Raw genomic sequence first — 24,078 nt, 5'->3', positions numbered from 1 at the left:
ACTTCCTTCCAGGCTTACTTATCTACTTACTTACAGGCTTACTTACTTACTTACTTACTTACCTACTTACAGGCTTACCTACTTACTTACTTACTTCCTTACTTCCTTACCTACTTACAGGCTTACTTACTTCCTTGCTTACAGGCTTACTTACTTACTTGACAGCCTGTCTTTCTTCATGCTAAGCTAAGCTAACCGACTGTTGGCCCCAGCTACATATTTACAGAGCGATATCAATCTTGTCATCGAACTGTCGGCCAGAAAGTGAATAAATGTATTTCTCAAAATGAAAAACTATTCCTTTAATGTGCAGCTTACATACTCCAAACACAGGCGTCCACTTCTGTCCATCTTGAAAAGAGTAAAAAAACACAATTATTAAATAATTAAGTTAGGAAGACAACAAATCTTAGAATTAATACATTAGTGATTTTTACATGTACAAACAGGTGTAGAATACTGAATGTCCTTCACACAATAGCAAACATTACTTTCTCTTTACATGATAAAGTAGTTTGTATTTGGTCACTTTATTAAGCTGATACTCACCTCCAGCTCAGCTGGTATACAACTTAAAGCCTAAACTGAAATAAAAGGGGACGCTTAACTCGGCAGCTAATCTGTTCACCCACACAGTTACCCCCTAACTTCTCACTTCTCAACTAGTGTGGGACAGGAAACAATAGTAAGTGCTCGGATGACATCAAACAAATCAAGTATTAAATGTTTAATATTTATAAGGGTTTACCATTTTAAGACATGTGTATTTGAATGTGTTCATGAATTAAAAAATGAAAGCGAAAGGTGCAGCAAATCACAACAGAGCGTTACCATTTGTAGGCCCTCATGTCACATGTGTGCATACTACTACGAAGCTCGGGCACACGTAGGAAGTACTGTCCCTTCTATAACTCTCAGCTGTTGCTGAAGTCAGTTTGAGACACAAACACCGATTCGGGAAAGCAAAAGTAGCATCACATTTATTCACTGGTCAGTAAGTTGTAGTCGCTAAGGTGAGTACCGCGTCAATGTCCAGTTCATTGCACCGTGAGGTTTGGAGGCACAGCATGAATTATTTCATATTAATCAGTCGCTGCCTTTATGGCGACAGCATCTGTTGCACATTTTGTTAATACATCAAACAGATACTACATGTAACTATTATCACTACGCACGGGTTATTTTGTAACTAACTGGTCGTCTAGTTCCTCTAAAGGGAGCGTTGCTTCAGGTCCCATGATGCCTTTTAGTATGCATGCTTAAAGTGTTTTCAGGTGAATTCGTTCCTCCCATTAAAGTCGGCAAAACAGTATTTAAGGAATGTTTTTCTTATCACTCAATTAAAAATTACGTCTCATCAAACTACATGTAATCTCATAAAAAAACAAACCTGGAAGTTATTAGTCGTTCGAGACTGAAGGCTGATACATATTCTGTGTTAAGTGTGCAAATGATTAAACAATGGGCCCCACCAGAGTACGTTTCAGTCCTTGAGGTGTTTGGTGGTGCCTCCATACCGACAACAAAGTGGGCCGCTACATGTAAACAGAGCTCCTTCATGGGTTCACTTCCCAAATACAAGGCATTTTCCAGACTTCCATTTCATAATTTGATTTGTGCGTTCAGTACGTTTAACACACACACAGTTGTAATGGCGTCTTCTATCTTTCATTTTGCTCTATGGATGGTCATTATACATCACAGAAAGAGATATTAAAATATGAGGTTACATGGCGTCTAAAACCAAAATGCAACAACTTTTCATATTATTTCTTATTAGAATTTTTTTTCGTTTTCCAATACAGATTTTCCAGTCCTGTGTAGCGAGCCCTATGCAACAGAAAAGACGTTTCTTCTTCTCTCATCCTCATCCTGGACGTTTCCCCTCACTGCTTCAGGACGGGGAGCTCCCTCGGCTTAAAGAAGGCCTGAACCATCCCCATGGCGAAGATGTACACTTTGGCGTCCACCACGATTTTTTCTTTCTTCATCAGATCTGCCGGATAAAAAACAGGGGGGGGGCACAAGTCAGCTGTGTCTGTGTTGGTCCGAATAGGACGCCTCGCTCTCGTAATGACATCATCACTCTGGAAAAAAAAACTGCAGCCTCACCATCTATTTTCACCTGGAATTCATCAAGGGGTAAGAGAATGACTTCAACAAATTCTGCAACGAGAGGATACAGGCTTGATTCGCTCTGTGAGGAAAACAAATGATTATTTCTGATGCAATAAAAAAGGAAAATAACTCACCTCCATCGCCTGTAATTTAGAACAAAAGAGAACTAAATTAGTAAACATGTTTTGTTATATTACAGGCTATTTTTTTGCGAGGTTTCGCATCAGTGCTCTTATTTTGTTCGTACCCAGAAGAGAAAATGATCAGTGATAACGGCGAAATGTTCTCTTGAATCACTCATACGTGCCACTTGAGGATAAAATAGTAAATGTTTGTTTAGACGAGAGAGCGGGGGAGAAGTGAATGAATCCTATCAGTCTTCTCACCGAGCTGTTGCGTTGGGTTGATGTTCTCCCCCTCGTCTCCGTTGATGTTGACCATGACCATCTGGGTGGTGCAGTTAGACAGACCGGGGTCCAGACAGGTCACTGTGATCAAGACAACAATATTACGACTCTACTTGAATTGTATGGAACTTCTTAACACTTTGCAGTGCTTCACCCCTGAACCTCTCCCACACGCACACACACACACACGAGATAAGATGCATCCAAGAGAGGCAGCTTCTGCAATCACGCGTACAGCAAATCTTAGTGCGAGGATACCTGGAGTGATTCCCACTACTTCCCCTTTGAAGCCGGTCTCTTCTTTTAGCTCCCTCAACGCAGCCGCCTCTGCACTTTCCCCCTCGTCAATCAACCCTGAGCACAGCACGGCCACATGAAAACAAAAACACAGATGTGGTATCAATAGATTACAAAAGGCCCGACAGTCTCTCCCAAAAGAAATGAAATGTTTCGGAGCCTGAGAAACATGAAAGGTTGGATATCTAATTGAAGGACTTTTCAATGAGCGCCACATTTTTGGAAAAAACCTTCCGACCTGCAGGAAACTCCAGAGTGTGGCATCCCATGGGAGGACGAAACTGCTTCACCATCACCACGCAGTCTTTGTGGAGCGTCCGCTTCAGCAGGGCGATAATCCCAACACCTGCAGGAGAAGTGCGTTACAGCCTGCGGGACTCAGCGCAAGCTCGACTGACCAGGTGAAACAGCAAATCTGTGTGTGTGTGTGTGTATATATATATATATATATATATATATATAGACGCTCACCGTCTGCTTCTGTGTTGGTTTGCCTCGTTGTTCTTTTCACCGTCTCCCAGGCTCTGGTGAACGAAAACACAAGGGGGTTAAAAACTGTGTGTGTGTGCGAGATTGTGAAGATCGTGGCCGTCGAAAGGCGGAACAGTACCTGGTGCTTCCAGCATGGTCCACGTATGTGGTCTTCTCCAGCTTCAGCCATTTTCCTGCTGCCATGAGCTGAAAAACACACCAAGAGTCAACACACTGCGGTGTAATCACATGACCTCACAGCTAATCAGCTCGGTGGAGAAACAACTTCCAGTGTGAGCTACTACTCTACTAATCAACAGTAGAAACGGTCCTACAGAGAAGCATGCATGTGGTATGCTGAAGGGTAGGTTCTGCAAAAATGCAAGCAAAAGAATAACCCAAACACATTCATTTCATGTGTCAATCGATAAATCTAAAGGGCAATTTGGTTTAATTTGTGTAATTGTGAAATGTTTAACTTTGAGATGTACACAGCAACTTTTGTCTTGTGTTTTGATTAACTCATCTTTGAGAATACTCAAATATCAATGAATAATCGTAACTATTTTTTGGAAAAAGGTAGGTCCAAAAATAAATAAATGGAGATGTAACCTTTGTACTGATTGATTGGTAAAGACAAAGTATTAACTTTGGCAAAGAATATGGACTCAATCGGGTGAAGAAATTGCCACGAGGAAGGTCTCAAAAGCTGGACACTACCGTTATGTAGCTACCTGTCAGTGTGCATTACAGCTTCACGTGGCTTTTTGAAGGCTACGGACGTAACGTGTTGTGTTTACTTGCCTCTTCTTTCACTATGTGTGGAGCAGTAGTCACTTTGGGTTCCTCGGAGTTGCTCATTTTCACTATCTGGACAACTGAAAAAAGGAGGAAAAGTCGAGTCAGAGAAACACACACACAGAGTGCTAACCAAGTGCTGAAAGGACTAACGTTAGCTAATGTTGGACGTTTGTCGTCATGAGTTGCTCAATTACCGCTAGCTGCTACAGCCAGGCAACGCTAACCAAGTTAAACCAAACCAAGGGTTCAACTCCCCGCATTACATTTTCACGTTTAGCCTTTCTATTCGTTTCTTTCTTTCTTTAACGCCAGCTAGCTGCTTTACACTTAGCACTTGCCACCGGGGTTCGGAGCTTGTGCAATTGAAAGTTTAGACAATCATTTAAAATGAACAAAACTAAACTAAACTCACGTGAAAACCCCACCGTAGTAGTAGTAGTAGAGATCGGATAGAAGCAGTGAGGAGTCACTCTGCCACCACTTCCGGGTACCGCAAACGTCACCTGAGTCTAGTTTTATCCTTCAAAGAGATGAAAGACTATACTTAATAGTTCATGTTTTCCTTGAGTACCAACTAAAAAAACGTTTTGGGGATAATGCAAGATTTAGTAATCATTTACAATAGATTGATCAATAGGGTTAATTGACAGCAAAAAGGTTGACCAGTATCCAAAGATAATGGCTCCGTTCTCATTAACTGTGCTTATTTATTATGTAGTTGCATTAATAATGTCACATTTGAAAATATAGATAACTGAACCGTGAGAATAAATAGTGGCTTTAAAGTGTTTTAAGGCATTGGGTGTTTTCTCACTTGAATAAACGATCTATGTTGCAAGTCAGCGGTTTTTACGTGTGCACCCGAAAAAGGCTTCCCCCTCTGTAAACACAAATTGATTACATAATTCAATCAAAACGACGTTGACTGTTTTAACAATAGCCTTTTAATAGATACAAATTCGTTCGTAACAGTGCAATTAGGATGCAGTATTGCCTCACAATTTCAAGGCTTTAAATGAGACTGCGGCTCCGACATTTTTTAAAACATCGCGGGTTCGGAAGATATTTACCGATGGACCCTTTTCCGTTTCAGGATATTGCAGCATGAAGAAGGAGCAAGTTGTCAACTGTCAGTTTTCGGTTTGGTATCCGAAATTCAAGCAACATACGATTAAAAGGTAGACAGCTGACGTTTGTACGGAAATTCCAAGAAATGTTTTCATCGTCGGTGCTGTCCATTTAGCCAAAAGCTAACGTTAGCTCCCAAACAGAAGCAGAAAACAGCTAGCTTCCATCTCTGTTTCTTACCTATCTTCACATGTATCACGTGTTTCATGCTACACAATTGTGTTTGAATCGTTTTCATTCTTCCATCTCTTCCTTCCTCTTACCTCCGTTTGTCTGTTGTCTTATTATTTATTGTATTGTTTACGCGTATTCATTTGTGGTATCGTGTTTGTTCTTTATTCCAGTCTGATTCTTCCACTGCCTCAGAATGTAATAGAGTATTTACTGGACGATGGCACACTGGTAGTCTCTGGGAGGTATGAGGCCACTGACACACGCAAACACACACACACACATTCTGTTCAAGTTGCCATTGTTGGAATGAACCTGTAAACACCATGCCAAAAATCAGCTCCATCTTGCTGCTCCTCCTTTAGTCTTTGAATGGCACTAGTTATATTTGAGAAGCATCGAGAGTAAGATGCTTTTTTTTTGTAGTGGACAAGTGCTGCTACAGATTGACCATTAGACCATTAGATGATCCTAGATCTGAAATGTGCATTATGATGATCAGCCAAATTGACAAACACCGTCTATTGTTTCTCTTCCCTTCAGTGACCATAACACACAGCCGTCACACACCAACAACAGCGACTCTGACGCAGAGGAAGACGTTCAGGTACGGAAACGGAGACTTTGTGGTCGTTTGTCCACTCCGAGGCTCTCTCTTATTTTGCTGCATTTCCTGGAAAGGAAACGGGTCTTTGTTTCACTTATTCACAATCTTAAAATGTGTCGTATTGTTTGCAGAAAGAAACTGACTAAAGAGATATCTGCACACTTAGATATCGCTTTGTTTTTTGCAGAAAGGCCTCAGACCTCTGCTATAATCTGAGATGTCACTTTGTAATTTCTTTTTGATTAGGGGGCAATATCATCATATTATATCCATTGTATATATTAATACATTAAATACATTGAACTGTATTTAATGTTGATGTTTACCCTGCGGCCCTGTTTCTTCTTCTCTACTTCCCTCTAGTGGTCAGATGATGAGACAACATCCACTGTCACAGTGAGTACAGTCGATGCTTCTCATCACAATGTCTGTGACAAACGAATTTTTCGCCCACCTGATAAAACATTTACCGTCTGAAATTTGCATTTACGTGTGTGTGTGTGTGTGTGTGTGTGTGTGTGTGTGTGTGTGTGTGATAGGCTCCTGAGTTCCCAGAATTCACTTCTAAGGTGCTGGAGGCCATAAACGCTCTGGGCGGGCGCGTCTTTCCCAAACTCAACTGGAGCGCTCCACGGGTAAAACACTGCACCCAGCTGCTTTACAGCAATACGTATATCAGTGACTCACCCCGAGTTACCTTAAGTTCTCAATGAAAACTTCGTTTTTTTTCTCACATGCTTCCACGCCGAACAGAGAGTCTGAAAGCGAAGACGGGTCTTGATGAATTTGGAAGTAAACGAGGCAGCAAAACTATATCACAACGTCCGTTTACAAACTCTGCTTTGCTGTTGTTGAATGTGCCCCCCCCCCCCCCCCCCCGCCCTTTATGTCAGTTCATCAAGACATTAACACATTTAACAACAGCAAAGCAATGTGTGTGAGAGTTGGTAAACAGATGTTTTGATAAAGTTTTGCTGCCTCATTTGCTTTCATTCATCAAGACTTTTCTGTGTTTTTTTTTTTTGTTGTTGCTTCCGTCACTTTGGAGGCTTGAGAGAAATATAGATTGCTTCTTGCACCACTGCCAGCTTTAAGCGTATGTGTGTGTGTGTGTGTGTGTCCCTTTCAGGATGCCAACTGGATCGCTCTGAACAGTTCCCTGCAGTGTTACAGCCTCAGCGATATATTTCTGCTCTTCAAAAGTTCCGACTTCATCACCCACGACCTCACCCAGCCGTAAGCCTCTCCATCCAGCAGCATCGTCACACACACACATTAATCATTGAGATGACAACCAACACCAAAAAAAAATAACAACACAACAGCCAGGTTTGGTTATGTTTGACAGGCTGGTTTCAGTCTGCAGCAAAACACAAAAAGTGGCAGCTGCAGAAATTGCCGTGATGCAGATTTATACCTCTCGGCTCTCAGCGCTGCGTGACAAACATTTAGTGCAGCGAGTGATTTACTGCAGCGCACGGCCTCGGGGGAAGCTGTGTGTGTGTGTGTGTGTGTGTGTGTGTGTGTGTGTGTGTGTGTGTGTGTGTGTGTGTGTGTGTGTGTGTGTGTGTGTGTGTGTGTGTGTGTGTGTGTGTGTGTGTGTGTGTGTGTGTGTGTGTGTGTGTGTGTGTGTGTGTGTGTGTGAGAGAGATTAGAAAAAGCAATGTGATATATGCTTGTTTGAGTCTTTTTCTTTTTTTTACGTCTCTCGCAAAGACACAGCAGCCAAGCTGTAAATAGAAATCGTAAACCCTAAAACCCATGTGATGCTACAGAACATGCATACAGTTTGTATCTGTTGTAACTGTCGTTCGTCTCCTTCTGCAGATTCCTTGTATGCAGCGACCAGGACTCCCCAGATCCGGTCGTAAACTATGAGGTATTTTCTTTTATCTAAATACGACTTGTATTAGCTTGTGTTTAACACAAGTTTTATTGTCCCAGAGTTCTTTTTGCTCAGAAGGAAATTAATTATTTACTTTGCTGATCAAATTGTCAACTTGAATGGTACTTTGAGCCCCTCCCCCGTGTGGTCCTCTGTCCCCCAGCTGGTCCTGAGAAAGTGGAGCGAGTTGATTCCCGGCGGAGAGTTTCGCTGCTTCGTCAAAGAAAACAAACTGATCGGTAATAACCCTCCGCTGTCCCTCTCTGTTCGGGCTATGTGCCCAAACATTTTGAAAAATCCTCAACATATTGGTGTAAAGAAAGCAGTGAAGAACGTCTACTGAAGTACCGGCCAATGTTGAGGCGCTTGTCTTAACTTTCCTCTGGTGTTTATGCTGCTTTGCACCTCTAGCCGCTACAGTTTGGAAGAAAAGACTTTTACTGAATTTGTAATTCAACTCAAGACTATTAATCCCAAACATAATTAACTGATACATTCTGATGATTATAGATGACGTTAAACCTTAACCAGCGGCTACATTATAGTGACGCTTACACATTAATGCTCCACTGTTTATGATATAAATGGGCCCTTCTGTATAATGATGCTTTTACTTTAAGTATATTTTGATGCTAATGCATTTGTGCTTTTGCTTGAGTAACAATTTAAATGCAGTGCTTTTTACTGTTGAAACTGTCTTGAGTTCTTCTTCCACCACTGTTTTTAAGGAAATGGACCGTCGTCACATCTCCATTGTATCGTTTGTATAATGAGCCACTAAGTTGGATGCGGAGGGGAACATTCTGGATTGCTTTGCAGAATACGTCCCACATTGGAATTAGTTTGAAAAGCCTCTCTAATGTATCGGTGATGAAATGATGTTTGAGCTGCACTCGGCAGGCTGCTTTAGAAAGGATTAAACGGTGCGTCCGTCTGTTCCCAGCCATCTCCCAGAGAGACTACACTCAGTACTACCACCACGTCCTGAAGCAGGAGGAGCAGATCCTTCACGCCATAGAGCAGTTCTTCAGCCAGCACATCCAGTACAACTTGCTGGACGAGGACTGTGAGCATCGCCGTGCTTTTTATTTGTCTCTTCTTTCTGACTCTGCCCGTGGAAAGCTTCACACCTCCTCTCAGCTCTCCTCAGGCAGAAACAGATTGCTTCAAATGTCACTCGTAAAAAAATATATATATATATAATGTGAATGTTAAATGACTGCATATGTAGTTTACACTGTTGCTTTTGTCTGTTTTACAGTTGTGCTTGATGTCTACAGAGACAGCCAGGTAAGCACACTGATGGGTTTGGATATAGTACTTTTCTTGTTTTGTTTTAAATGCCGTTTGCAGACTGAGTGACACTTATGCCTTATGTGTGTGTGTGTGTGTGTGTGTTGCAGGGGAGGGTGTGGCTGATCGACGTGAACCCATTCGGAGAGGTGACGGACTCGCTGCTGTTCAGCTGGGAGGAGCTGACGTCTGGTGGGGAAATCGCCCAGCAGCAGGTCAGCCGTCATGACACTGACTATAGATAAATACAAATGAATAAATAAAAAAAAAGATGTCAATCGATACTGAGAACTGTTTTGTGGCAACTGTGCGGTTTCTCCGTGCGTACAGGAAGGCCCCGCGTTTCGCTGCACCACCAGCGAGGTGACGGTGCAGCCCAGTCCCTGTCTGAGCTACCGGATCCCACGGGACTTTGTCGACCTCTCCGCTGGAGAAGACGCTTACAAACTCATCGACTTCCTCAAACTGGTAAGATGTTGCTCCAGAACCAGGCGGCATCCTTCGGTTCTGACGAGTGAAGTCGACGCGGAAGTCGTAAATCTTGCATTCCTTCTAATGGCCAGCAGGGGGCGACTCCTCTGGTTGCAAAAAGAATACTGATTCTATGAGAAAAATCCCCCCCCCCCCCCCTCTTATTATTTATGATTTATTACCTCAGTACACATTGTAAACATGAGTTTATGGTCTCAGTCGCCAGTTTCAAGTCTTCTTCAACACAGCATGATGTTCATTTAGTAGATTATTATTAATATTAGTGTTTGTCTCAGAAAACACCAGGAGAGAATTTCTTCAAATTTGGCACAAACGTTGACCTTGACTCAAGGTCGGACTGATTAGAATTTTGGTGGTCAAAGGTCACCGTTACTTCGCAAAACACATTTTTGGCCGTAACTCAAGAATTCATATGCTACTTATAATAATTTCACAAAAAACGTCTAATAGGATGAAGTGATGACATTTTGGACAGACATAGATGTAAACTACGATCTACGTACCACCAGTAACTACAGCTGTTGCCAAATCAACCGGACTATAATTTAATTGACATTGTTGTCTGGCAGCGGGGTTGGTTATAGGATCTTTTTTTCCCCTTGTGTGAATCTACTACACTCAAGTGTGGCTGGAATCAGGATTCGTTGTGAAATTGGGGAAACAGAGTATAACCTGGAAGTTTAATCTCCTCTCCTGGTCTGTCTCCTCTCTCAACAGAAGAAAAGCCAACAGGAAGATTCTGAGGAGGAAGAGGAGGAGAACGCTCCACAGTGACACCGTGTATCTGGAACCAGCGGCGCAGCCCTCCACACAATGTTTTCCTGCATGCAGTGACTCGTTCACCCCCTCTGTCCTGTTTTCTGTCACGCTCGTCTGTGAAGGGTGCGCCGTGTACCCGGGGTTCCTCCAATAGCTCCCCGGCGCTAGTCTAATGGAAAATGTCGAATTGGCTGATCGTGCGTAATGGCTCTCTGAGGATTCATTTTGTGCCGCTGAGTGTCTGCCGTCTTTGCCGATCGTAACGGCTCGGTGAGACGGGAGAGGAGAGGCCTCTGCGGTGTCGGTTGGCTGTTCATTCCTGTGTTAGTTGTTGTTGTTTTTTTTAATGGAGGGAAATAAAATGTAAGCAGATGTATTCACAAACTGTAAAGAATGCCTGCTTTTATACTTTAAAATAAGCGTGTGTAACAGTTCATGTATCTTTATTGCAGCCCAAATAGCGTCCCCAGAGTTAAGAAATGAACTAGTCGACGCACACGTTTCGCCGCCCGTGTGCGTCCGTGAGGCTGCGACAGACTTCTTTATTTAACACGGAAGCCGTTCATCACAGTCACCTTTCATTTTTTTCAACCACCTCACCAATTTCCTCCGGGCGCTCTTTTCCAGCTCTGTTTTTTCCCCCATCATGCATCACTGTAGACTGTTGCTCCAAAAAGAAAAACACCATTAAACTTCTTGTCGTGTATTGGCTCCGCTGTCAAGTCTGGTGGGTGCTGTAACCTAGCACATTAGAAATTGATTGTGCTTTTCTCTTTTTTTTTTTCACGCAGCGGCTCTCATTACGCCGGGAGCCAAATGAGCTCTGCATGTGCAGGGCAGTTCATTTTGTGTGTGTTTTTTCTCTCCTTTCGCTGGATTGATTGAGCAATTACAGGGCGATGGAAAGATCTGGTGTGATGAGAGTTACAGCTCCCGGGTGAAAGGCTGTGGACAGGGAACGGTGCACAGGGCACATATTGTATGGGTTGTTGCACGATAATCATCTTTTATTTATTTATTTATTGTAAATGAAATCGGGCTGTAAACAAAGCAGCCAGACCTGGAGGAGGTGTCCTGGTGTGACCTGCGGTGCTGGAGGATGAGCTACAGTATCTGTACCAGTAAATACAAAGCTTAGCCAATGACCAACTCTACTCTGCAACCAACCATAGATTAATGCAACGCATACTTGGTTTTCCTGAAAAGATGCACGAGCAGTTACTATGTGGTTCCCCTGGCTGAATGAACACAGTATAATACACAGCAATGCAATCAATTTACTTCATGAAGGTTATGTTCACTTATTGTTGATTCTGTTCGAGTGAGGTGTCAACAAAATATTAGAAATACGTCAGCACAATGCATTACTAAAGCGGTCTGTATTAGAGTGCTTTAGTTTGGGCTAGGTGCGCCTAATACTGAGTGTGTTTTCATGTCACTTAAAGCAGCACTAATCAATATGTTGTATTAGCAACGGATCAAACCACCTGTGTATGAAAGGGGGCCGCTCATAGTGACAAAGCCACAGAAAATGATTACGCAGCGTTTTCTTCAGCTCTCGAGTTCTCAGTTTTGTTTTGTTTTTCTCGGCCCGCCACTGTAACGTGTCGGTTGAGTCTCGTGGCTCTCATCGGAGACATTTACGGACACGGCTATTATTAAAAGACCGTACTCCACTCACCTAGTGCCAAACAGACGGACAACTGTCTGGTGGGCACAGTGCTGATGGAATACAAAATGCTACTGTTGCTCCGTAGCCGCTAGATATGTATACAGGTAACCGATTGCTAACACATTCGCCGTTATAACGCGATAGTTAATATAATTATCAGTTATGATATGATAATTTGGAGATGAGAGGAAAAGATGTTAGCCTAACGCTCCGAAAAAGAAAACTCATACATTATTCAAAAAAGGGCTGATTGATCCTTTAAGCTAATTCAACCACTTTAGATGAATTACTCCTCAGGGAAACATTAGAAGTCTCCCCCCCCCCCCCCCCCCCCACACACACACACACACACACACACACACACACACACACACACACACACACACACAGCAGACATTTTGACATGCGACTGTAGGGAAAAGCACAGGTGTTACTAATGACATTAACGATGTGTTCCAGTAAGCCGTGGCAGCGTGACACTGAGCCAGAGTCTGTGTTATTACTTCCACCTGTGCTTTTTCTCGCTGTGCCATGTCAACATGTCTTGTTGGGGGGGGGGGGCGCGCTATGGGTTCACGGCTGTGACCTGAGCGACATCTAGATGAGCTAATGTGATGAAATTGGTGCCCGTCTGATGTGTCGAAACGACAATATATCTCGCATGTATTTAAAGGTGGGGGAGCTGAGTCGGTTTGACACGGTGTAGTGCTTCTGGGCCCAGCCAATGAGATCATTGCTGCATGCGTGCACTAAGATGTATGGCCAGTGGTTAAGCTGCCAACAGGGAGCACCGTGCCTTCATCTTCCTCGACCTTCATCTTATTTAAAAAAAAAATGTATTTATATTTTAAACATCTCTCTGATGCCCTCCTCCTTCTTTTGCAGCCGGGTAATCATCTTTCCATCAGAGGGAGGTCACATTTGCTGACATGGAGTAAATGGTGTGGGGGAGGGAGGAGAGGGAGACGAGTTTTCCTTGGTTGCTGCTGAGGAAGAGCTGCAGTAGTTTGCAGACGGAATACTCATGAGCAGCTGAGGCTGCAACATATTGTTCTCTCTCTCTCTCTCTCTCTCGCTCCCTCTCTGTGTGTGTGTGTGTGTGCGTGCGCGTGCGTGCTGTGAGCTGTAACCCGGCCTGAGCTGACCTCAGCGCCTGCAGCTGTCAGAGTCCGGGGGATCAGTGCGCCTCTGCAAACGGACACTTCGGTAATCCAGGTGTTATGCGGGCCGGTTAAACCCAGGTGAACGCGCAGCTGTAGCCGGTTGTCACCGCCGATGCCCCAAGGGGACCCCAAAACGGTGATGGTCTGCGTGACGGTTGTTGTCAGCAAGTTGGTGCATTGCGAATTTACCGCTGCCGTGCCCCGACCAGACCCGCATACGCACACCTCTCTCCGTCTTTCGGACAGGATGCGTGAGCGGCATCCCATCAGCTCTCTGTTGAACATCAACAACCTGCACTGCCACAATAAAGCTTGAATGTAGGGGGTCATTATATAGTAAGCAATTTCACAGTTAGGAAATAAACAAAGGAAGACGAGGATTTGTAATGCATAAAAATGTTAGGGGAAAGGTGGAGGCCCCGAAAAAGTGCCGACGGTGCAGCAATTAACGACGTTTAGACAATTGCAGCAGGTCCACAGCCAGGCTAGACATACGTACCCAGCGTAATACAGGAAATTGGGAAATGTTGACTTCAGAATAAAAGCACAGCAGAACTAAATCGTTTTAGATTTTGGTGAAATTGATAACAGCCTTACCGTTCAATTGTTGTATGAAATGATAAAAGCTCCATCCTGAAACCGATATAGGTTCTGGTTTTACTACGCGTATAATGTGATATATTGTGCGGTAATGTTTTTTTTAAATATTTTTATTATACAAGATTAATTCATATTCACTGCATTTCACCTAATAGTTGAACCTACTTTCAGGTTGCTGGCTTCCCTGATTTTGCTATTAATTTTATGTTTTTATTAAGTCAAAAATATATAGAAAGTATGATGATAATAGTACCGATTTTATATTATTAGTCCTCGTACTGGTAATAGTAATTATGGTGATAATAATTATTAACACAAGTAAAAGCAGTACCAATATGATTATTATTTGTCTGAACATCCTATCAACCAATGTAAGTAACCTAATGTCTGTACTCCCACGTTATGTAAATCAACAGTCTTTTATTTCGAAAGCTCTGACGAGAAGCGTTGTTATGTCCTCGTGAACTTGACAGCCGCTGTCCAGGCGGCCGGAGATGAGGAGAGGGAGGAGGGAGAGCGAGAAAAGGAGGAGGGAGGCAGCAGGGACACAGTAACCTGCAGGAGGACTCACATGGACCTGCTGCAGCAGAGGAGCGCAGACCACCGGGACTCTCCAAACCTCTTACACGCAGCTCGGCTTCATTCTCCTTTATTTCACATACTCCCACGTTTTTATTTTCTTTATTTTTTCTTTTTTTGCTCGCATCCCTCCTCCCGCAGCCCAGTGTCGGTCGGACTCGGGCCGGTAAAAGCAGCGCCATGGCTCGGGAGAACGGAGACACCGGCAGAGGAGAGACGTGGAAAAAACAAGTCGACGACATCAAGAAGATCTTTGATTTTAAAGAAGTCCTTGGCACGTGAGTTGACTAACTTCACCTCGGATACCTCTACGATACGCCAGTAATATTCCCAGCAGTGTTCAGTGTACATGTGGGGCTCCGTAGTGAGTTGGCAGTGACCTTAATGCACTTTAGCAACGTTACAGTATTCCAGTGATTTCACCAAAGTGACTCAAAACGAGCCTTAGCACTGACCTTACTCACTTTGACTGTTACATACGTTTCTTCTTCTGTGGTATTCCTGGAGGCTTGTTGCATGTCCGCGGATTCTCAGCAGGGGGGTTTAATGTTTTTTTGTTTTTGCTATGGCATCACTAATTGTTGGCTATTTGTGCAAACTGTATAATGTTTCTGTAATGTTCCCGAATGGCTCTGTTGTGCTGAGTGAAATTACGGTCTCATAATGGTTCTCCATAGAAATAGTGTCTTCAAAACAACGCCATGGTTTTCTGTTAATTTAGCCATTTCAACAACTTATCTATTACAGGTACCCAACGAACGAACTCTTACTATTAGATAGTATGTTACATACTTACTATACTTCCACCAATTTATCTTTTCATTTGTTTTAGCTATCGTAATTTCCCCCATTTAGCATTTTATCCATGTATTTCAACAGTTTATCGTTTACTTTACTGTCAGCTATTTTGCCATTAGCAACTTTAAGCTAAGTGACAACCATTTATCCATCACTTTTAACTAACTATGTGAACGGTATATTTATTATTTTTAGCTAACTATGTTGACCATTTATCCTAACTTGTTTTCACACACCTGCTGGCTCAATATGTATTTTCTAATTAACACCCCAAATTCCTATCACATTTATATAAACTGACTTACGTTTGCCTACAAACTCCATGCAGTAGTATTCATGTTGGGTGTCATTACATAGTAGTGCATAGTAACTTTATGGCAGGTTCATAGCATTCCTAATGGGACTAATACTCCTAGTGTTCCTGTTTTAATGTAGTCTCTCCTACTGTATGTAGTGTTTGTATAGAGACTTGATTCAATGACTTAGGATGACTGTGGTGCTCTAAAGCGAGTTCATAGTGATATAGTGGTCTATCTTTTTGGCACATTCTGTAACATTGATGGAGGGGATGTTCTTTTTGATGACAGCAAGGCTTCAACAGACCGCGTGAATTTCGGTCTCTCAGCAGCAGCAGCGGTCTCAACCATTCCACTCAACCTTTCTTTTTCTTTCATAAAGGTCATAAAGGAGATTCATACTCTCCGGCTTCATGTTAGGAAATGCCTTCTCTTTCTCTCCTTCCTTTCTCATTCAAACAGCAACAGAATACAGGTCGACGCCGCCCCGAAATGCCCGACGGCTAGTCCCTGTAAGCGTCGGTCTGCCCCAGCTCTGTTTGTCTTGCTGTGAGGAACGAGCTGCGTCTGTTTGGGACACGCGGGACGGATGCAGATTGGGATTAACTGTGCAGGGATTAGGTTGACTTCCCCTGAATAGAAGGAAGTTCAATCATGTCGTGTAATGGCTGAATGAGGATGGACGGCTAGCTGGTCGGGGGTTTGTTACTCCAGACCACCTGAAATTTGGACCGGATGTGAAACACACACACACACACACTTAGCATGCAGGCTGGTACAGGACTCAATGATCCAAATCAGCCATGTTGCAGCCACACATTAACCAGAGGTGCTGACGGATCGTTGAACCTGACGCATCAGCATAAAAGCGGAAGGGGGGAGTGTGTTTTGTGGGATGGGGAAGTGATTAGCGATTAGCATGGGAAAGCAGGATGAAGGAGAAGAGGAGACGGGGTAGCTGTGACTCATGTGGAAACGGATGAGTTTTTATCAGCGTGATGAAGCGGACAAAGTAGGGATGAAAGCAGCAGCTTGGAGCCAATCAAAAAGGAGCTGTTGGACGACCAGCCAAAGTGACATTGTCAGCTATGTAGTGCTGCAGGAGTCCTAAAACACGGAAATGAGTTTGTACTTTTTCACTTTCGGTTCCCTCATCTCGTAGTCAATGGGCCTTTGGTTAGATGCCTGAAATAAGGTCTGTGGTTGACAGAAACTGAAGATATTTAAAAAACCCAGTTGTGGAGGGAGCCACTGCGATGCTAACGTCCGGTGTTAGCCCGCACAAGTTCATCACCCCCACAGCACTCTGTAACGGTGAAACCAACAGAAATACAGATTTGCATGTTTCCGTTCCCCGGCAGCAGCGCTGTGTTCAGGTACAGCAGCACACGTGGGGAAACCCTGAAGCTAGTCAGCGTAATACTGCAGCGTTGAAAGTTTTCTGCGTCAGCGTTCCTGAGCTGCATCTGTACTGACAGGATGTGATGTCACGGAGCTGACACTGACCCATCATATTTTGTCTCCTCACACTAAATCACCCATGCAAACACTGGCTTGTGTGTGTGTGTGTGTGTGTGTGTGTGTGTGTGTGTGTGTGTGTGTGTGTGTGTGTGGTTGCAGGCATGTACACGAGGCTCTCCTCAGCGTCTTATTACCCTCCCCTGGTGTGTATGCTGTGTGTGTGTGTCCCTGTCGCTCACTATTCAATAATTCAACACAAACGGGAGTGTGTTCTTTGTGTCGGTGTGTGTGAGTCTCAGGTAGGCCACAGCTTGCTCAGCAGGAGGGGTCACGGTGAGAACAAGTGCGAGAGACGGATAGAAGAAGAAGAGTGGAGGCCGACGAGAGCGAGCACATCTCAGCGTGCCGTCGCTCTACACAGGGTTTGGGTTAGCCTCATGTTTCAGACTCCGGGTTGAGGCTAGAGGTCAGGAACTTAGTGGACACAGTGGAAGTTTGTATTTTTTCCAAGTGTGTGTGTGCGCATGTGGGTAAGTGATAGACAAAGTAAAGTGGCGTCCGTGATGGTGGTGCATTGTGGGACGTCACTGTGCCATCTAGAGCACGCTGCCCTTAATTGCTGCTCCACTTCCCTGCTGCTGGCAGTGTTCTCTCCACTGCCCCCCCCCCCCCCATCCATCCTCTCTCTTTATGTCTCTATATCTCCCTCTTTAAGCTCCGTCATACACCTCCCTGCTGTGTCCCTGTGTCAAAATGTCCTTATTTTTGGACAGCGTAGTGAGGACAGGATGCAGATTTGAAAGTTTCCATTCTTCCACCCCTGTTATAAATAGCGTCTTATAAATAGAACAAAAGATAGTTGTTTGCAAAGTGAAAAAAAACAACTTCATCAGCGGGCAGAGAGCCCACGTTTCGAACAGCTTGTGTGCGCCTAAGATGTGTGCTTTTGCACAAAGACAAATGTGACCACATTGTGGTGATATTTGAGTCCTCGCAGCATGTCGCCATGCAGGCTTGTCCTCGGTTGATCTGTCCATCTGCTCTGTCGAGTCCCTCTCTCAGGCTGTGATTGGCCGTTGCCGCTCCTCGTTGCCGCCAATGATGATGTTGTCGGCGTAATGCAGCAGTTGTTCTTGCTGTTGATGGCATTGGTGACGTCATCCGTCATTATGTCGGTGGGGATCGCTGATGTAGCTGAAAACTTTGTTTGTTTGTTTTTCGTTTGTTGCCGTGATGATTCGCTGATGATGTTGTTGACATTGTTGATCACGTTGTTGTTCGACAATAACGAGACAACCAGGTGTTGATGACATGGCTAGTGTTTTTGATGGATGGGGGAGAGTGTTTTTATGCCAATAATGCACCTTGATGATACTTGCGTCGTAACTCTTTGTTTGGATGTCGTCGTTGACTTTGTGTCCGCTGTCGATAAACATATTGAAGATGCTATTAATGTTTAATGTTGTTGATTATCATGTCAGGTTGTTGATGCTGTTTGTTGTGTTGATATGAAGGAATATCTGTGGTTCGTTACAACTTTTCAATAAAATAATCTTCACTCAAGGTGCACTTACTAGTTTTTTTTTCCCCCAGCAGCTTTCAACCTCATCCCAGAGTCTTCATCAGCGGATGACGTTCGCTCTGTTGTCGTGGAAATGAATATGGGCCGTGAATCACGTGACAACAGGTGGTAATCAACAACAACTGAGCCATCTCCTTGACAACTCTGTGAGGACTGTGTGATGCGGTTGAGAGCCCCGAGGGGAAAAACACTTGAAATGAAGATTATTTTGTCGCACTTCTTTTTTTTTTTTTTTTTTTTTTCAAGGTCAAGAATGAACTTGTGACCAAACACCTCCGTGGAGACGCCAACAACGTTCCGTTAACCACGGCATAAATGACCACCGTTGCTGCTTTGCACAGCTTCCATCAGTGCTAGGCTACGCTAACATTGCAGCTTCTCCATCAACACTCAAAATAACACTCTATTCACATCCATTCACGTCTCGGCATTGACTTTTTAATCGCGCTGCTCGGATTTCAACACACCAACACAGAATATGCTGATCTCAGTTTGGCATCTCAGTGCTTCTAAATTTGAGCTACAGTCATGTCACACACCTCGCCCACACACACACACACACACACACACACACACAGACACACACACACTGAGCAGAGCATTTAAAAGCAGCAGAAGTCACTTTTTCCTCTTCGTACAAGCTGCAAATGACACACTTGCTTTCGCCAGCTGTCAGGACTTTCCTCATCACGAAATGCATTTAGTGTGTGTGTGTGTGTGTGTGTGTATGGAGGGGGAGGGGTGGTGTCCACCTCTCTGCACAGATTGACACGTGTATCCAGACCTCTGAGTATTAATGATCATAAACTTTAGACCATTATCGGATCAGCGCTCTATATTAAGCCTCTCGGCAAACGCATCCAGCTTATAATGTCCCCCGAGCTGGAAGCCTGTTGTCTCCGCGCCGCTCTGTCCCGACAGCTGTGATTTCATTTTTGTCAGTAATGAAAGTACGGCAAAAGGATGTTTCCTCGTGACCTATTAAATGACAACTCTCTTGAAAAATGCAGGCGAAGATGGAGATGCTGTGCCGAGACCACGTACCGCCACAAAAGACATTTTCCCTGTTTTATTTTTTGCGATCTGCAGTCTTCAGTTTGTTTCTCCTGACTGGAAAACTTTGTTTCATGCCTGTTTTAGAATTTCCTAAAAGGGTCTCGACAACAACATCTGCTGCTGGAGAGGGGAATCAGGGCCACAGCCTGCTGGGGGACAAATGCTGCTTGTTAGGGTGAAGTTAGCGGTTAGCGGGATGACTATATTTTGGTGATCAAGGGTGACAGGGTGCTGCTGGGGGTCAGTGGACTTGCGGCGACCTGAGCAGTGTTGCTAATTGTCTTCCCCGCCGGCCATTGGCCTCTCAAAACATCATTCAAACGCAACGCAAGATATTTTGTGGTACATTTTCTCATAGACGAAAGTCTAAACCTCTCTGATTGGTTGCTTTTTAGAAATCAATTTGCCAGACAATCTGAGGATTCACACTGAGGTCATGTCCCCTGTGCTGTCTCTGGGAACTGTATCCCAGCAGTGTGAACAAACAGCGTTTAAGCCATCATGTATCATAGAATTGGATGATGATGATAACGGAGTGGGGAATTGAGGCACATGGTAGCCTAAGGGGATGGCCTCGAGGGGGTCCACTAAAGGATGAATATGTTGGAAGTCGTCTCTCAGTCGGCCTTCCTTTCCTTCAACCATCTGCCGTCACCAGAAACTCTGAAAGAACAGCCCTACGTTCCTGTTTTGTGCTCGTTTCATTTCCCTCCAAATGCAAACTGGTGGCTCGTCGCGTAAAACGGACGGAAGAAGCAGATGATTTTGATCTTAGTAATGGATCCAGAGTGAATCACCAATCTGTCTGGGTCTGTCTCTCTCTGCAGGGCTTTGTCCTCTGCAGGAACACGGAGCTCCGAGCTTCCCTTTCTTCCTGCTCGTACCCCGTTGAGACGACGGCGAGCGTCAGAGCAGGTTGCACAAAAAGTTTAATGCGAAAAAGAATCTACATTCAGCCCACAGGTCGCCCAGTGATGGCGAATAAAAAAACTAAACATGTGATACTTTTGACCTTTGCCGATCACCGTAATGCAATCTCTGAGGAACCTTGTATCGGTTTGATTTGACCGTGACCTGTGTGAGCGTTCCCCGGTAGATGGGAGTCAGACAGCTATCGTTAAACGGCCGTGTGCCAACATGTTGGGTTGTATTTGCGTGACTCTTCCTTGTGAGATACGAGTGCATCATGTCTGAGTGTTCTGTTGGCGCCAAATGATCCCACATTACATTACAGTCATTTAGCAGACGCTTTTATCCAAAGCGACTTACAATTCAGATTCTATCACAATTCTACACCGTAGGCACAGCTACAGGAGCAATTTTGGGGTTAAGTGTCTTGCTCAAGGACACATCAACATGCGACTAGTGGAGCCTGAACCGGGGATCGAAACGCCGATCCTCTGATTGAAAAACGGCCCTGCTATCCACTTTGCCACAGTCGCCCTGTAGATGGTGTGTTCGTCTGAATAGGATGCAAGCTACTGACTCAGTCCTAGAACAAACAGGGCCAACGCTTACACTAAAGGCTGTTCTGAAGTAGAAGAACTGCTGGGATGTTGTTGCAATAGTCACATCGCAGACTGTGCGATCCAAGAAAGTCAAAAGTCTCCGACTCCAGCTTCTTGAATGTGAATATTTCTGGTTTCTATACTGCTCTGACAGTCAGCTGAATATATTTGAGTTGTGGACATTTGAACCTTTTTTTTTTTACCATTTTCTGACATTTCTTTGACTAAACGACTAATTGATTAATCTAAAATATGTAAATAAATAATCATTAATTGCAGCCCATGCGTGACCCGTGTTGAAACCTGTCTTCATATAAAGTCTTATTCAGCATTGTAACCTTTCCGGGGTCTTATCCTCTATCGATCGGACTGCTGAGATTAATCATAGTGTAGCAGCGTGTTCCCAAATAATATTCTGGCTGTTGCCCATCAGATCGTGAATGATTGCTGCCGTTAATGGAAGCAGCGCCGCCGCAGCGGCTCCACCGCGGGCCAGCACACACTCTGTCTTCTGGACAGGTAATTTTAGAGCAGACGTCACGCACACAAACAAACCCACGAAATACACCCACACGAGCACACACTCGAAGAAACACAGAAAGAGGCTGACACGCACAGTCTCTGACATTTTCACAGAATCTCTCACACGCGTTTATGTAAATTCAAAAACTAACAGACATACATTACTTACTGAGGAATGGCACATACTCTTTCTGCTCTGGTAGGCTTTACACTTCACCAGAGTGACACACACACACACACACACACACACACACACACACACTCATCTGCACCTTGGAGGCTTTTTCTGTATTATAGCAGACCTACTTTCACGGAGTCCCACTACTGTACTTAGATCTGTGTGTGTGTGTGTGTGTGTGTGTGTGTGTGTGTGTGTGTGTGTGTGTGTGTGTGTGTGTGTGTGTGTGTGTGTGTGTGTGTGTGTGTGTGTGTGTGTGTGTGTGTTTATCTGGCACAGCTTGGCCCAGTTGCTCTCACGTCTTCCTTGAGCAGAACACAATGCTGCACACAAACACTGAAGTGCCAAAGTTTTAAATTGTCTCCGGCTCTGTAACCAGCAGAGGTTTTCTTCCAGTTGAGGTTGGTTGAGGTGTCACTTTTATGCAAAAACTGCGTCACTGTTTGGTCCCAGCCAGCTGTGCGTGTTGATTTTATAGTTTTCTCCACAACCGTCTGGCGGCCACCATAAATCATCTCTCAACCCCTCGGTGGGAGGTTCAGAATCAATACGCAGAAACCAGGTTACTGTTGGTATTTCAGCATTAACTTTATTTTGTGAACATCATGTAAACAAGAAAGGCACTCTCATGTCTGTACACTAAAAACAAAACCAGACAACGCTTAGCTTAGCTTAGCTTAAAGACTGGAAACGGGGGGAAACAGCTAGCCTGGCTCGGTCAAATAATCCACTCTTCAGCGCCTCTGAAACTCGCTTAAAAAACATGTTATATGTGCAAACACCACAGTGTAAAAAGGACAAATTGTGGTTTTATTTGCCGGACTATTTCTTGGGCCGGACTGCAGTGAATTCCTGGTTTCTCAGCTGGCTGCCTGACCCCCAGGACTCCATGAAATTAGTGGCACATAAGCTCCCCGTAGAACCACAAAGCCACCAGTTTACTTATAAATGTACTAAAAATCTCAGATGCTGGGTGGCTTTGAGGAAACCAAACAGTGACTGGCTCCCGATTGACTCATGGAGTCTGCACCATTCGGGGGGTGGTGGGGTGGTGGTGCGGGGGCGGGGCGTCATTATTAGGTCATATCATCCAGCCCCACCTCAGAGCTAATATTTCATTCATACTTCATTCATGTATCTGACAGCTACCCACAGTTATTCATAAAAGGCAGGCTCGCTCGGCTGTTGGTGGATGCCGTTCACTCTCTGTAACCTCCGGGCCAGCCGCACCCTGCAGCCGCCTGCTGCTGCTGCTGCTGACACGCCTCCCCTGCTATGTGTGACTTGTGCTGTCGTGACGTTAGTTCGTGATTAGATGATATTTGTAATCTATTGAAGGCAGGCGAGATGACTCAATGTGACTCAGTCCTGTAAGCACCTGTTCTCTTGTGTGCGACTGCTGCTGGGTGTGCCGGAGGTGTATTTGGTTATCTGGATAATGTGCATGTAAGAGAGATCATGTAGAGCTGCTGGGAAAGTGAACGTGTTGTTTCAACTGAGTGAAAAACAAGTGTGAGCATGTGTGCGTATCTGTAAGCCAAAAAAAACAAAACAGTAGCCACATCACGACAGGGTGTTTAAATATTTGCACTCGGCTTGTTTCTACTGATACGACCTCCATCATGGAGGGACATTTGCGTGTTAATGACTCATTTCCATGTCTAACAGCCCGACTGGGAACAAAGAGGCACATCTAACAGCTTGTTGGGGTGACGCTGTAGAGCCCTTCAGTCACCCTCTCGTCCGTGTTCTCGTTGAACAGTCTGATGTCTGATTATAATTCTTCAAACAGATGCTGCTGCTGCTTCAACTAGGCCGAGCCGATGTCACTCCGCTAATATGGAGTGACCTCAGCGTCACAGATGAAAAGGATCTGCGTCTCCGTTGTACATTTTGTTCCTTCTGATTTGAGGGTATTCAGGGAACATTATTCTTTTTTTAAAGGAACAAGATGATTGAGTCACTCTCAGAGGAAGTCCACGTGTCCGCCCCCCCCCCCCCCCCCCCCCTGCCTCTGAAGCAGACTCCGCTCTGTGAAGATAACAGGAATGGAAACCTAACAAAAGGCTGCATCACAGGCGAGCAGAGACGTTTACTCACAGTAAATCACAATACGTTTGGACGACTCACGTGTGGATGGACTAGCTCCACACGTGTGACCCCTCCTCTCAGGCCGGATGTCATGAAAGAGTCTTTCAAATCTATTTCTCTATCCTCGTCAATACTTCCACTTC

The 24,078-nt window shown here is 44.4% G+C and overlaps 3 protein-coding genes across 3 annotated transcripts in view; 2 read left to right on the top strand and 1 right to left on the bottom strand.

Annotated features, from left to right (window-relative positions):
- Window positions 1-714: 714 nt before the first annotated feature.
- nudt5 (nudix (nucleoside diphosphate linked moiety X)-type motif 5) lies at window positions 715-4,539 on the bottom strand. The gene is made up of 9 exons (XM_079183847.1): window positions 4,507-4,539; window positions 4,098-4,171; window positions 3,433-3,500; window positions 3,294-3,346; window positions 3,061-3,168; window positions 2,784-2,879; window positions 2,505-2,606; window positions 2,113-2,166; window positions 715-1,996 (listed from the first exon to the last, which is right to left on the bottom strand). The coding sequence occupies exons 2-9, from the start codon at window positions 4,152-4,154 to the stop codon at window positions 1,887-1,889; spliced, it is 648 nt and encodes a 215-aa protein (XP_079039973.1). The 5' UTR covers window positions 4,155-4,171; window positions 4,507-4,539; the 3' UTR covers window positions 715-1,886.
- Window positions 4,540-5,156: 617 nt separating this feature from the next.
- Window positions 5,157-11,129, top strand: cdc123 (cell division cycle 123 homolog). The gene is made up of 13 exons (XM_079183846.1): window positions 5,157-5,272; window positions 5,567-5,638; window positions 5,937-6,000; window positions 6,364-6,396; window positions 6,540-6,635; window positions 7,130-7,236; window positions 7,828-7,879; window positions 8,049-8,124; window positions 8,829-8,951; window positions 9,147-9,175; window positions 9,289-9,393; window positions 9,509-9,646; window positions 10,388-11,129. The coding sequence occupies exons 1-13, from the start codon at window positions 5,199-5,201 to the stop codon at window positions 10,442-10,444; spliced, it is 1,026 nt and encodes a 341-aa protein (XP_079039972.1). The 5' UTR covers window positions 5,157-5,198; the 3' UTR covers window positions 10,445-11,129.
- Window positions 11,130-14,623: 3,494 nt separating this feature from the next.
- Window positions 14,624-24,078, top strand: part of camk1da (calcium/calmodulin-dependent protein kinase 1Da) — a gene marked incomplete at its 5' end in the record, with an annotated part of 36,757 nt that continues 27,302 nt past the window's right edge. Inside the window, one exon of the mRNA XM_079183841.1 lies at window positions 14,624-14,721. Coding sequence (XP_079039967.1) covers window positions 14,624-14,721 — 98 coding nt within the window. The remainder of the gene's footprint in view (window positions 14,722-24,078) is intronic.

The sequence above is a fragment of the Pholis gunnellus genome, assembly GCF_910591455.1.
Source record: "Pholis gunnellus genome assembly, chromosome: 22".
Classification (NCBI taxonomy): Eukaryota; Metazoa; Chordata; class Actinopteri; order Perciformes; family Pholidae; genus Pholis; species Pholis gunnellus.
This window is presented reverse-complemented; position numbering and strand designations above follow the sequence as displayed.

Excerpts from the sequence above, each read along its gene's own strand:
- nudt5 (XM_079183847.1), bottom strand. The coding sequence starts at position 4,154 with ATGAGCAACTCCGAGGAACCCAAAGTGACTACTGCTCCACACATAGTG. Across the intron at positions 3,347-3,432 it reads GACCATGCTGGAAGCACCAG|AGCCTGGGAGACGGTGAAAA; the intron begins GTACTGTTCCGC and ends TTCGTTCACCAG. Across the intron at positions 2,880-3,060 it reads CACTCTGGAGTTTCCTGCAG|GGTTGATTGACGAGGGGGAA; the intron begins GTCGGAAGGTTT and ends TGCTGTGCTCAG.
- cdc123 (XM_079183846.1), top strand. The coding sequence starts at position 5,199 with ATGAAGAAGGAGCAAGTTGTCAACTGTCAGTTTTCGGTTTGGTATCCG. Across the intron at positions 6,397-6,539 it reads AGACAACATCCACTGTCACA|GCTCCTGAGTTCCCAGAATT; the intron begins GTGAGTACAGTC and ends TGTGTGTGATAG. Across the intron at positions 9,176-9,288 it reads ATGTCTACAGAGACAGCCAG|GGGAGGGTGTGGCTGATCGA; the intron begins GTAAGCACACTG and ends TGTGTGTTGCAG.